Here is a 13,956-nt window from a genome sequence, read left to right on the forward strand (position 1 = left end):
ACATGGGAGTGCAGATATCTCTTTGAGATATAGGTTTCATTTCCTTTGGATATATACTCTGGAGTGGTGGTGTTGTATCATGCAGCAATTCTATTTTGAATCTTTTGAAGAACCTGCATACTGCTTTCCATAATAGCTGTACCAATTTATTTTCTCACTAGCTATGTACAAGAGTCCCTTCTTTCCTACATCCTAGTGAAAAGTCTTTTGATAATGGCCATTCTGGCGGGTATGAGGTGATATCTCATTGTGGTTTTCACATGTGTTTCCTTGATTTGTGATGTTAAGCATTTTTTCATTAGGCCATTTGTATGTCTTCTTTTGAGAAATGCTGTTCAGGTCCCTTCCTCACTTTTAATTAGGTTATTTCATTTGTTTTTAATTTTAAAATTTTGCATTTTTAATGTATTTTGTATATTAGCCCCATATTAAATACATGGTTTGTAAATATTTTCTTCTGTTCTGTCAGTTGCCATTTCTCTATGTTGATTGTTTCCTTTGCTGTGCAGAATCTTTTTAGGTTGATGTAGTCTTGTCTATTTTTGTGTTTGTTGCCTTTGCTTTTGGTGTCATATTCCAAAAGTCATCACCTAACCAATGTCAAGAAGATTTTTTTTTACTTTTTCTTCTGGTAATTTTATGGTTTTAGCACTTACATTTAAGTCTTTAGTTCATTTTGAGTTGACTTCTGCATATGATGTGAGATAAGGGTCAAATTTATTTCTCCTGCATGTGGATATCCAGTTTGCCCACCACCATTTATTGAAAAGAATATCTTTTCCCCATTGTATGTTCTTAGCACTTTGGTTGAAGATCAGCTGACCATAAATGTGTGGGCTTATTTCTGGGCTGTCTATTCTGTTCCATTGGTGTATATGTCTGTCTGTGTGCCAGTGCTATACCATTTTGATTACTGTTGTTTTGTGATATATTTTGATATAAGGAAATGTGATACCTCCAGCTCTGTTTTTTTCTTCTTCTAGATCAAGATTTCTTTACCTATTCTGGGTTTTTGTGATTTCATATGAGTTTTAGGATTATTATTATTATTATTTTTTAAAGAGTGGCACTGGGGCTAGGCATGGTGGCTCATGCCTGTAACCTTCGCACTTTGGGAGGCCAAGTCAGGCAGATCACCTCAAGACTAGCCTGGCCAGCGTGGTGAAACCTTGTCTCTACTAAAAGTAAAAAAAAAAAATTAGCCAGGCGTGGTGGCAGGCACTTGTAATCCCAGCTACTCGCGAAGCTGAGGCAGGAGAATGGCTTGAACCCAGGAGGCAGAGATTGCAATGAGCTGAGATCACACCATTGCACAAGATCCAACCTGGACAACAGAGCAATACTCTTTGTCTCTAAATAAATAAACAGAGAGACAGATAGATAGAGAGAGAGAGAGAGAGAGAGAGAGGGAGAGAGGGAGAGAGAGGAAGAGGGAATGGCATTGAGATTTTGCTAGTGACGGCATTGAATCTGTAGATCTTTTTGGGTAGAATGGACATTTTAACAATATTCTTCTGATTCACAAAAACGGGATGTCTTTCCATTTATCTGTATTTTCTTCCCTTCATTACTATTAATTTTCAGTGTATAAATTTTTCACCTCTTTTGTTTATTTCTAAGTATTCTTTTTGTTGCTATTATAAATGGATTGTTTTTATAATTTCCTTTTTGGGTAGCTCATTATGTATGGAAGCACCACTAATTTTTGTAGCCTGCAACTTTACTGAATTTGTTTATTAGTTCTAAAGGTTTTTTATGGAACCTGTAGGGTTTTCTATGTATATGATCACGTCATCTGCAAACAGGGAGAGTTTTACTTTTTCCTTTCCTATTGGACATCTTTTATTTCTTTTTCTTGTCTAATTCTTCTAGCTAGGACTTCCAATACTCGGTGGAATGGAAGTGGTGGGAGTGGTCATCCTTGCCTTGTTCTGTATCTTAGAGAAAATATTTTTGTTTTTTCTCTATTGTTTATTATGATAGCAGTAGGCATTTCATACGTGATCTTTATTATGTTTAGATAACTTTTTTCTATACCTATTTTGTTGAGAGTTTCCGTTACAAATAGATGTTGAATTTTTTCAGATACTTTTTCTACATTTATTAAAATGATCATGTAGTTTTATCTTTCATCCTGTTAATGAGGTGTATAACATTGATTGATTTGCATATGTTGAACTATCCTTGCATACCATTTGACTGTAGTGTATGCTCCTTTTAGTGTGCTGTTGTATTCTGTTTGCTAATATTAAGTATTTTTGCTCCATGTTCATCATGTGTATAGTTGCTCATAGTCATAATATCTATTTTTTCTGATTTTATGTGAATACTCTCTTTTTTTTATCTAGCTGTTGATTTTATCTTCTCAAAAAAACCTCCTTTTTCTATTGTTTTTCTACTTTTTTATTTATTTCTGCTCTAACTTTTATTCTTTCCTTTTGCAAATTTTGGGCTTAGTTCGTTGTTATTTTTCTAGTTACTTGAAGTGTAGTGGTAGGTTATTTGAGATTTTTAGACAAAGTTTCATTCTGTCGCCCAGGCTGGAATGCAGTGGCAAGATCATGACTCACTGCAAGTTCAGACTCCTGGGCTCAAGCATTCTTCCTGCTTCAACATCCCAAGTAGCTAAGACTACAGGCATGTGCCACCACACCTGGCTAATTTTTAAATTTTTTTGTAGACACAGGGTCCTGCTGTGTTGCCCTGGCTGATTTCAATCTCCTGAGCTCAAGCAGTTCTCCTGCCTCAGCCACCCGAAGTGGTGGGATTACAGGCATAAGCCACTGCACCCAGCCAATGTAATTTTTAAATGTTGGCATTATCATCATGAACTTCCTTTTTAAATGTTGGCGTTATCACCATGAACTTCCTTTTTGTACTGCTCTTGCTACATTCCACGAGTTTTGGTAAGTTCTGTTTTTTGTTTGTCTTAAGGTATTTTCAAAATGTATTTTTTAATTCCTTTTTGACCTAATGATTGTTTGAGTGTATTGTTTAGTTTTTGTTTGTGATTTTTCTGTTTTCTTACTGTTATTGATTACTTAACAGTAAGTACTTGATACTTACTTGATTACTTACTGTTTCATTCCTTTGTGGTAAGAAAAGATACCTGATATGATTTTGATCCTTTAAATTTGTTCAGGCTTTTTTTTGTTACCTAACATGGCCTCTATCCTGAAGGATGTTTCGTTCTCACTTGAGAAGAATATGTAATCTTCTGCTGACGGGGAAATTCTATATGTCTCTATTGGGTCCATTTGGTGTGTAATACTGTTCATTTCTTTTCCTTTCATTTTCTGTTTGAATGATCTATCCATGGCAAAGAGTAGGGTATTGAATTGCTGTTATATTGCTGTCTATTTCTTTCTTCAGATCTGTCCATGTTTGCTTTATATACTTAAGTGCTTTGAAGTTGGGTGCATACATATGTGTAATTGTTGTGTCTACTTATTGAATTAGCCATTTTATTATAATATATAATGGCCTTTGTCTCTTGTGACAGTTTTGACTTATAGTCCATTTTTCCAGATATATAGCCACTTACTTTGTTACATAGAATATCTTTCTCCACCCCTGTCCTGTCAGCCTATGCATATTTTTAAATCTAAATTGAGTTTCTTGTAAACAGCATATAGTTGGGTCTTGTTTTTTTATTCATTCAGCAACTCTCTTTTGATTAGGAAGTTTAGTCCATTTAACATTAAAATAATTATTGATAAGTAAGAACTTATTCTTGCCATATTTTTCATTGATTTCTATGTCTTTTGTAGTTCCTTCCTTTCTCTCATTGTCTTTCTTTGTGGAGGTTTTTTTTTTGTTGTTTTTTGTTTGTTTGTTTGTTTGTTTGTTTTTGCAGTGATGTGCTTGCCTTTCTCTTTAGCTTTTCAATCTATGTATTTTTGTGTGTGTGATTACTGTGGCATTTACACAAAATGTTTTCTAGTTACAACATTCTAAGTTGATAACAAACTGCAGCTGTCTACAGGTACTCCACATTTTACCTCCTCCCACCCCATCCTTATGTAATGATGTCACGTTTTACTTCTTTCTGTATTATGTTCTTATTAATAAGTTTATTTCATTATAGTTATTCTGACTACTTCTGTCTTCTAATTTATATACTAGTAATAAAAGTGATTTATTTACAACAATTACAGAATGATAATGTTCTGTATTTATGTTTACCTTTAGCATTCAGATTTATATATTCATATGCTATTATGTTGTTTAACACTTTCTCATTTTAACTTGAAGAACTCTCTTTGGCACTTATTGTAAGGAAGGTCTAGCGGGAATGAGCTTCATTCATTTTTTGTCTGGGAAAGTCTTTACCTTTTATTCTTAAAGGGCGGTTTCATGTTGCAAAGTGTTCTTGGTTGGCAACGTTTCTTTCAGTGCATTGAATATATCATTCTACTCTCTTCTGGCCTGCAAGATTTCCATTGCAAAATGTTGTATATAGTCTGACAGTCTTTCCATTTTATATGACAAGTTGCTTTTCTCTTGCTGATTTCAGAATTTACTCTTTTTGTCTTTGGCTTTTGACAGTTTGATTCTAGTGTGTCTCAGTGAAAATCTTCATGTTTAATCACTTTAGGGTTCTTTGGACTTCTTGGAGCTGCATATTCATTTCTCTCTCAAGGTTGGGAAGTTTTCTATCATTATTTCTTTTGAAACTTTTTGCCCATTTCTCTTTTGTTGCTCTTTCTGAACCTCTCACAATGTGTAAATAGATTTGCTTGATGGCATTCTATATATCCTGCATGCTTTCTTCACTCTATTGTTATTTTTTTGTTTTTGTTCCTTCCTCTGGCTAATTTCAAATGAACTGTCTTCAATGATGTTCACTGATTTTTCTGTATGACTTAGTCTTTTGTTGATGCTATTGTATTTTTTCATTCAGTCATTGCATTCTTCAGCTTCTGGATTTCTGTTTGGTTCTTTTTTTATGGTTTGTGTCTCTTTGTGAAACGTATCATTTTGTTTATGTATTGTTTTCCTTAATTTTTCTATCTATATTTTCTTGTAGCTCACAGAATCATTGAAATATCATTTTGAATTCTTCGTGAAGCAGTTCATGATGTTTACTTAGAATTGGTTACAGAACTTTATTTGCCTCTTTTCATCATGTCCTGTTTTCCTGATTGTTTATGATTCATGTAGACTTAGTGTCTGCATTTGAAGGAACAAATGCCTCCTCCAGTCGTTATAGGCTGAATTCAACAGATAAAGACCTTCTTTTGCCATTTTCCTGGACTCATGGTACTACCTCTGACATTGTGATTGAGTGATGACTAGAGTTGGTTCTGTCAGATCTGCTGTTGTTGAGGCTGTTAACCTGGGTCATGGGTAGATGTGGTTCCTGCCTGGTTCTTGGTCAGGCAGGCATGTCTCTGGGACTGCGGTTGAGCAGGGCTGGAATCATGTTATAGGGCCACTTTCAGAAGGGCCTCAGTCAGTTTTGTAGATGGTAGGCCCATTAAGAGGAATGTGGTTGGGTATATTACCTCTGTGTTCCCCAGATAGGTCACTCAGGGGACAGGATTGCCCTTGAGGTCTAGCGTGGGGCTGGAGCTCGGTCATGGCTGTTTCAGGAGCTGTAGTTGTGTTGGAAGTCAACAGGCCTGTTTATCAGGGGTGCCAGTGGGCATGGTTTCTACCAAGTGAGTTTCTGAGCAGGCAGGACTCCCTCTAGACTATGAATCAGTAAGGCTACAGCCAGGTCACAGCTGGTACCATCTTTTTTAAAAAAATTCCCTTGTCTGTGAGTCTCACCTTACAAAAAAATGCTTGATGCTGGCATTTGTGTTGGCTGACTTAGGGAAAGGGGAGAGAAAGTAAGCACTATTCCCATGGCTGAATTCTAATTTTGTCTCTGTTACTCACTTACTGTGTGACCTTGAATATGTGCCTCTCATCTAGATTACCTTATCTATAAAACAAGGATACTCCTTTTGTATGTCACATTGTTATTTGAATTTATTGAGAACATAAACAAAAACACTCAGGAAAATTATTTAATTATGAGGTAGTATTTTGATGGTTGCATGGATAGGTACTACCAGCACATTTTTAGTTAGACTTTTGTGAATAGTCTATTCACAAACCTGTGAACAGATTTTTGTTATATGAAACCTAAGCCTTTCATATAACATTGAATACTTAGTGGGAATAGTGTCTCTGTGTTTCAGTTAACATATAATGAACATGTACTCATTCATATTGAAAGCTCAGCAAGAGCAGAAGAAACTAAGGTGCCTAACATAGTTGTGCCTAACATAGTTCTCAACATGTAGTAGGTGCTCACTAAATATTTATTAAGTGATTTTGTTTATATATGCAAAATTATAAAGAACTTTTTATCCAGAGGAAAGTATGGTCTTACACTTCTTGCAATGAATATGGGTACATGGATAAGAATGTTATCTAATCTAAAATTGCTTTAAACTATCCTTTTATTTTTGTATGTGTATTTACATGTGCTTTCATGCTGATAATCTACAGTAATGTTTTCTGAGGAAATGTAGGATGATAAGATTGCTTGGTATAATTTTCAAGCCATGAAATTATTAGTAAGATTTTGCTAACTACAGCTAAGAAACTACTCTGCTCTATTAGAGGGTAGAAATTGACAAGAGATCCTTATCATTGTGTTTTCTATTTTAAAGCAAAGGTCATTATCTCCCATCTTGATTTATATGCTCCCATTTTGGTTTATATGCTCCCATCTTGATTTATAGATCATTTTAAGGTTATGAATAGACTTGTTTACTAAGCCTGAGCTGCTCTAATGTGTCAACTACATTTGACTCTCATGTTCTATCAGGAAACTTACTGCTGAATTTGTATAGTACAGTCTTCAGATGTTTAGTTTGTTTTATAGAGTAGTGGTTCTCTATGTGTCTGGACATAGTACTTAAATTCTTGTTGGTTGATTTTTGTTCTTAATCATTTGATCTTTCTCAAACTTATCCTACTGCTTTAAGGATTTTAAAATCTCTTAAAGCCTATGTTTATTATCTTGAAATTAAAGATAAAATGTGTAACTTTTACAGTGCTTTCATCCTGATGTAATTCAATGTATTTTATCATGAGTGTGCACATGGAATTTTAGAGATTTTGAAAGGCTTTTCCCCCCAAATACTAATTAGGTTATTTCAGACTGTCAGCTATACTTGCCATTCTTTTTTTTTTTTTTTTTTTTTTTTTTTTTTTTTTTTTTAATAGAGATGGTCTGGAATTTGTCCCAATACCTCGTTAAAGTTCTAGTTTTCCAATGAAATATCTTCCTCAGTCTGAATCTTTTATCTTAATAGAAAGAGACATAGGCTGGGTATTTTCTCTGGGCTTTTAGCAGATTCTGGAGAATCTTGTTATGACCTTTTATGGTATTTGCCTCAGTTTGTCTACCATTTTCGAATGGAAAAAGAGCCAATAGACCATATATGATATGTGTAGTTGGTCTCTTAAGTGGCAAGGTGGCAATAACATTTTATAACGATTTATTTTTTAATATTAAGAAATTTCAGAAGAGACATTATTTACATCGTTTTCTAATTTGGACCATGATCTCTTGTAAGAAACACATTTTATATCACTACTTATAACAAATAGTTATGTAAAAAGTCTAAAACAACATGAAACAACTTGCCCTTTAATATCAGAGTAGGATGCACTTTGATATTTTCTATGCTGACCTATTCTATTTAATTTTCAAAGGCACTGTTTGTGTCCCACCAAATTGATTTTTCAACTTACCATTATGTGGCGACTTACATATGTTTACCAGTAGACCAGAATCCATTTCTAACATAAATGCCTCAGGTAACTTTGAAAACTATCATGATAATCTTGTAACATTGATGCTCTTTTGTCCTTAGTATGACTTTAAAATTACAAAAATCTGTAGTGATTACAAGTAATTCTAAAATTAAACTGAAATCACAGAGGTATATATAATGTTTAAAAAATACGTTTTTAGCTTTTTAGAGTAATCTAGATTTTGGTTTTGAACAAACAATTGCCATTAAAATTTTAGTTTTATTTTTTTATTGAAGAAAAGAGCATTTGCGTTTTTCTTGTGAAATTAATCTATAGCAATTACATCTTGTCTTGAGATTATTGCAATATAATGGTTTCCTTTGAATTATAGATTCAAAATGTAATTTATCATGTTATTACTACTTTACATTTGTGTAACATTTTATACTGATCAAAACAATACATATATTAACATACGTGCAAGTATACATATATATAATTTCATCTTCATAAGTCTGTGATGTATAGGCAAGGCAGGTTGTAGAGAATAACTGAACAGATTTAGGATCCAGAAATATTCTATCATATAGTATTGTTTCCTCTGCTTCTATTGAAATAATACATTTTTAGTTTGCCAAGTAGTTTCCTAAGTATTTTGAGATTACCAAATATTTAAAAACCTTTAACATAAAGAATGTTAATGGAAGCTTTATGAAGTTGGTGTAACTGTGGTACATATTTGGCTAAACCACATGTATTTTACCACCATTCAGATGAAGTAGGAAAGATGGCATTCTTATTTGAAGTTCTAGATCAGGTGTCCCCAAACTACGGCCCGTGGGCCACATGCAGCCCCCTGAGGCCATTATCCGGCCCCCCGCCGCACTTCAGGAAGGGGCACCTCTTTCATTGGTGGTCAGTGAGAGGAGCACAGTATGTGGCGGCCCTCCAACGGTCTGAGGGACAGTGAACTGGCCCCCTGTGTAAAAAGTTTGGGGATGCCTGTTCTAGATAATTAAACACCAGTGATTACCTCTTGGAGGAGAAGGAGTACAGATGACTCATTTGAGTTAGGATTACTCAAAGAGTAGAAGAAAGGATAAAGTGGTAACAGGTGGCTAACAGGGAAGGGAAAATAAATCCTCCTATTATAGTATTTAGTAATATTTTGTTTTTCTTATCTGCCTTTTCTGAACCATTGAATTAAGATTCTGGAGGTAATAATAGCTTACATTAAAATGTTTTGTATGTATCCAGCAACAATCTGAGAACTTTGTTTTAAGAAAAAAAATTTACATGTATATGTACTGTGAAATGTTTCATGCAGTTATGAAGAGTACATAAAATGCATTTACAGTTAATAAAAGAATAATAAAACCAATACTTATGTACCCAGCATCCCAGGTTTAGAAGAGATCATTGGTAGTACTTTAGAAGTTCTTATATATATCTATTGATCCTCATCTTTTCCCCTTGATATACCTTCTGCATGCTCTAGGTAACCACAGTCCTCACATTTGTGTGCCTTTTCTTTTTTTCTAGTAATGTTACCATGTATGCATATCTAGACAATTTATGTTTTTTTAAACACTATTTAGAGTATGTTTAAATAAAAAATATAGACAAATTTAACAGAGTTCATTTCAGTGAGAACAGTTCATGGATTGGGCAACACTCAAAACCAGAACAAGTCCAGAGACCTGCAACATAAGCAGTGAATATTTATAGACAGAACTCAGAAATACAGAATTAGCTTGATTGGGTACAGCTGGGCTTCTCTGCCTTATTTAGGCATGATCTGATTAGTTTATTGCCTGTGATTGTCTGAGCTCAGCTGCTTGTGATTGGCTGAGATCTGCCTGTTACAAATATTAGACTGCTAAGTTAGGTTTCTGTTCATTTACATACCAAAGTTAGCTTGCATTTTTATTAGGAACTAAAAGAGCAGAGACAGCTTCAGGCCATTGGCCTCCTGTTTATTTAACAGTAGTAGCAAGCAGAAACCTAGTTGAGTAAGGAAAAGGCAACATTGCTGGAAGATAAACTGAGCAAGAGTCTCTGAGCCATAGTTTGGCTATGATTTCTTTGAGAGTTTAACAAAAGTCTTCTGAAGAAAGCATTTGGCAGGATACTTAGTAGGTCCTGGAAAATACGGGATTCTTCATTGCTTGGGGGTTAGGTACTGGACACCTGGCAGTAATATGATCAGGAAAGGTATATTCTGCTTTGTAGCTCACCATGTTCTACCAGGAATAGGTAAAAAGTAGAATGCTTCATTGTATTGGAAGTATTCTTGGGTGATCCAAACATTAGCTTGGAAGAAAAGAGAAGCTTTATCAGCATACAGTCAGACAAGCCAGTGTCAGCAAAGAACTTGGGCAAAACACACCCAAGCAGTTTACCCATGTGTCAAAAAAGATGGTGCGGTGGTGGGGGTACTTTTTGGTATGAAAGCTCTTTTATATTGGATGTCCTGTTTCTATATCCCATCCATGCTTGATTTATAATTTTTTGGTACAGTTTATCTTCTAGTACAGCCTTTCTTAACTGAGGTCTCGTGACAGAAGTAAGCCCTATAGGATTATATTATCAGTTATCCCAAAGATACAGTGCATGGTTGGAAACATAGATTAGATAGATTACAGATGCATGGGAGATAAATTTTATTTATTTTGAACAATGGATGCCTTAGTATATTAAGCTTAATTCTATTGCAGAACCTCAGCTGAAAAGGGCTGCTGTAGTAAATTATTTTAAAAGGTACATAGAAAATAAAATTTTCAGACCTTGCATGTCTGAAGATATCTTTATTTTACTCTAATATGTAATTGATAGTTTGGCTGGGTATGGAATTCTAAATTGAAACTAGTTGTCTTTCATGTTTTAAAGATAATGGTTATATTTTTGGCCTGCTTCCAGTATTGTTGATGTCAATAGCCTCTCTGATTCATGATCCAGAGGAACTTGGTGCTTTGAATTATGTGAAGAAGGGTTCTTTGGTGTAAATAATGTTGATTTTCTGGTTTTACTACTACTAGTTGTGATTTGGCCTTCTTGGATCTGTAAGACCATGACTACTTGCTCATCTCAAGCTTTGCAGTGTCAAATTTATGTTGTTAGTATATCTTCTCTTGGATACCCACTTTTGGGATGTGTATGTGTGTGTATGTGTGTGTGTGTCTGTGTATAAAAAAATAAATGTGTGTGTGTATATATGTGTGTGTATATGTACATATACATATACACACACACACACACATATTTGTTTATTTTTTTAAATACCCCTTTTCTGTGATTTTACTTGAGTTTTAGGAGGGAACACATTTGTTCAGTCTGATCTTCATTTTGCCATTTTAACTTGGACTCTTTTAAGACTTTATGTGTCTTGTCTGATTTAATTCTCGTAACAATCCCATATGAGTACTACTATTAGCATTTTATAGATGAGGAAACAGAGACTCAGAGAAATTAAGTAAACTGTTTAAGTATATTTAGGTAAGATAAAACTGATATTTGAATGCAATTTAATTTCAGATCCTGCTTAACCATTATACTAGTATAATTCTGTTTGTGATGTTATGTTCTTTATACCTTCAAAGGCAAGCACCATTACATTAATTATAATTATTTGTTGTCTACAGTTAATAATCATGTACATTTTATGACATGGAGCAAAGCAAAAAATAATAAGCCAGCCTCCAAAACTCACAAACTTATTGCATTTGTGTAAACTTATTCTCCACTTATTGATTTTGAAGTGCCTTTGCCCAAGAAAGAATATGTCATATACAAGAAATTGAGTTTTGCCTGTTGTGGTGGCTCATGCCTGTAATCCTAGCACTTTGGGACACCGAGGCAGACGGATCATCTGAGTTCAGGAGTTTGAGATCAGCCTGGCCAGCATGGTGAAACCCCATGTGTACTGAAAATACAAAAATTAGCCAGGCATGGTGGCGGGTGCCTGTATTCCCAGCTATGTGGGAGGCTGAGGCAGAAGAATCACTTGAACGTGGGAGGTAGAGGTGTTAGTGAGCAGAGATTGCGCCACTGTACTCTAGGCTGGGTGACAGAATGAAACTCCATCTCAAAGAAAGAAAAAGAACAAGAAATTGAGTTTTTTGTGTGTGTGTCCTTTGTAGTAAGGGCAGAGTCTTAGATTATATGACATCTTGTTGTGTAGGAAGGGAGAACCAGCCTTGAAGTGTATGCATGGTAAGGAAGGAAACTGAGATTTTATGGTAAGGTACCTATGAAAATGAACCATTAAGTAAATGGTAACTCAGTTGTCCAGTTGAGTGAGTATATTTTTAGATTGAAAGAAAGAATTATAACCCAAAATAATCAATCTACAGCATATAAAGAGAGCAACTGACTAGAGCTTTTAAATTAGAATTAATGTAGGGTAAGTTATATGGATTTTACTATAAATGGAAGAAAATTTTTTGAAATTTCAAAGATTAGGTATAAAGAGATGGTATTATTATAAGGATAGGAAAGTACCTGTTAGATTTAATGACAGGTCAATACAAGTCACTTAGTTTTAAACATAGTACCTTTGTCACTGTGTGATAATAAAGTTGCTTTAAAAAAAAATTTAAGTGGGAATGACTCATTGATAGATTGTACATTTTGAACAGTTTAAATGTAATTAAGAGGAACAGTAGTAGCTCATATTTGTTTCAAGGAACATGTTAGAGCACAGCATTATGGTGTGGTTTTAATCTCCTCTTTTGATTGGTTTGCACTAACACTGTCTTAATGATTCATTTATCCCTGCTGGAGGTAAAACTTAAATGTTTATTCTCTGCTTTAACTGTTGGAATCTATCAGCATTGTGCTTGAAAGAGTATCTTTCCTTATGAATTTTTAATCATGGCTGAGGCAAGCTCTAGATTAGATATAAATCTAGAAGCTTCAGGGAAGGTAAGAAGCGTTATGTTTATATCCATCTTTGAAGTAAGCAAAAGCTGGGAAGGAAGGAGTGGAAAGAGGTGGGAAGTGTGGCCAGATACTACAAAAACATAATGGATGTGATAGAAGGATTGCATTTTTGAGAAGAGACGAGAAAATGACTTTATCTTCATCTTGAATTGCTGAGTATTGATCTTGCTTTGTTCCTAAAGCATCAGGGTGGTTTGGTAAAAAGGTAAAACATTAGTGGAATAGCCTTTCATGTTCATCAGTTCCATTTTTAAAAAATCAGTAGCATGGTTTACTGCTTTTTCTGTCAAGCTTTCTCTGTTGCTGATTTGACAGCCTTTGGTCCTCCTTTGCTGTTAAATGTGTGTGTTCTTTGTTTGTGCTGGTGGGTTTTGCTACATTTGGACCGTGAGAGAAAAGCCTGTCTTTGCCATATTGGTCTAATTAGCCTCTGGGTGAGCATATACGTTAAATACGTTAAATAGACCTTCTGAGCTATGAAAGAAGAGAGCTCACAACAACGTAGATTTTCTTCATGTACTGGGGTTTCGCCTGTTTTATTTCCTCCACGGATTGATGGCCGAAAGCTTATTCGGAATGCTTCATTTGGAGGATACAATGAACTTTCTCCTTCATTGCCAGGTTTGTGTGCTTAATCTTGCATTCTTTATTTCTTACAGACTTTTAATTAAAATAAACCAAGCATTTTAACATTTTAAAGCTGCTTTCATTTAGACAGAATAATTCTGTAATGAAAACTTAGGTTTTAGTAACTGCTGCTAAACAGCTTGGCTTTTCTGTATTTTCTCTTAGCGTCTCTTCAGCTAAAACTTGAGAAGTAATGATTCAGTCAAGTAGGGATCTTGAGTGCTTACGGCATAAATTTTTGCTTTAATTATAGAAATATTATGACCCTTTGACAAAATTAAAGCCCTTCTAGACTTGAGATAAACACAAAATTATATAAATAAACAAATTGCTCTGAGGGTTTACCAAATGAAACCCAGATATTGATACTGATATCTGTTAAATTTTTGCAGAATAGTAGCTATATTGAAGTTGATTTTTAAAGTAAGCTTTAATCGTACTACTTTATTATCTTACTCTTTTTATTTTAAATTCTCGAATTTATCTTAAATTCTGACTAAAGTGAAGCTTTCTGCTCAGGTATAGTTTTTGAAATACCTTAGTTTCTTCTTGTTAGATGTGTGTATGTGTGTGATTAATTTTTATTGTGAAAATTTACGATATTTTTAGAGTTATATTTATTACATC

The 13,956-nt window shown here is 34.5% G+C and overlaps 1 protein-coding gene across 5 annotated transcripts in view; it reads left to right on the forward strand.

Annotated features, from left to right (window-relative positions):
• The window catches only part of OSBPL8 (oxysterol binding protein like 8), a 175,187-nt gene that overhangs the window by 91,905 nt on the left and 69,326 nt on the right, over positions 1 to 13,956 (forward strand). Inside the window, exon 1 of one of the 5 annotated variants that reach the window (XM_074402532.1) lies at positions 8,161 to 13,323. The exons of the other annotated variants lie outside the window; for them this stretch is intronic. Coding sequence (XP_074258633.1) covers positions 13,179 to 13,323 — 145 coding nt within the window. The 5' untranslated portion in view covers positions 8,161 to 13,178. Of the gene's footprint in view, positions 1 to 8,160; positions 13,324 to 13,956 lie in introns of those variants that run through there. 5 annotated transcript variants of the gene reach the window in all.

The sequence above is a fragment of the Saimiri boliviensis genome, chromosome 7, assembly GCF_048565385.1.
Source record: "Saimiri boliviensis isolate mSaiBol1 chromosome 7, mSaiBol1.pri, whole genome shotgun sequence".
NCBI classification, from domain to species: domain Eukaryota; kingdom Metazoa; phylum Chordata; class Mammalia; order Primates; family Cebidae; genus Saimiri; species Saimiri boliviensis.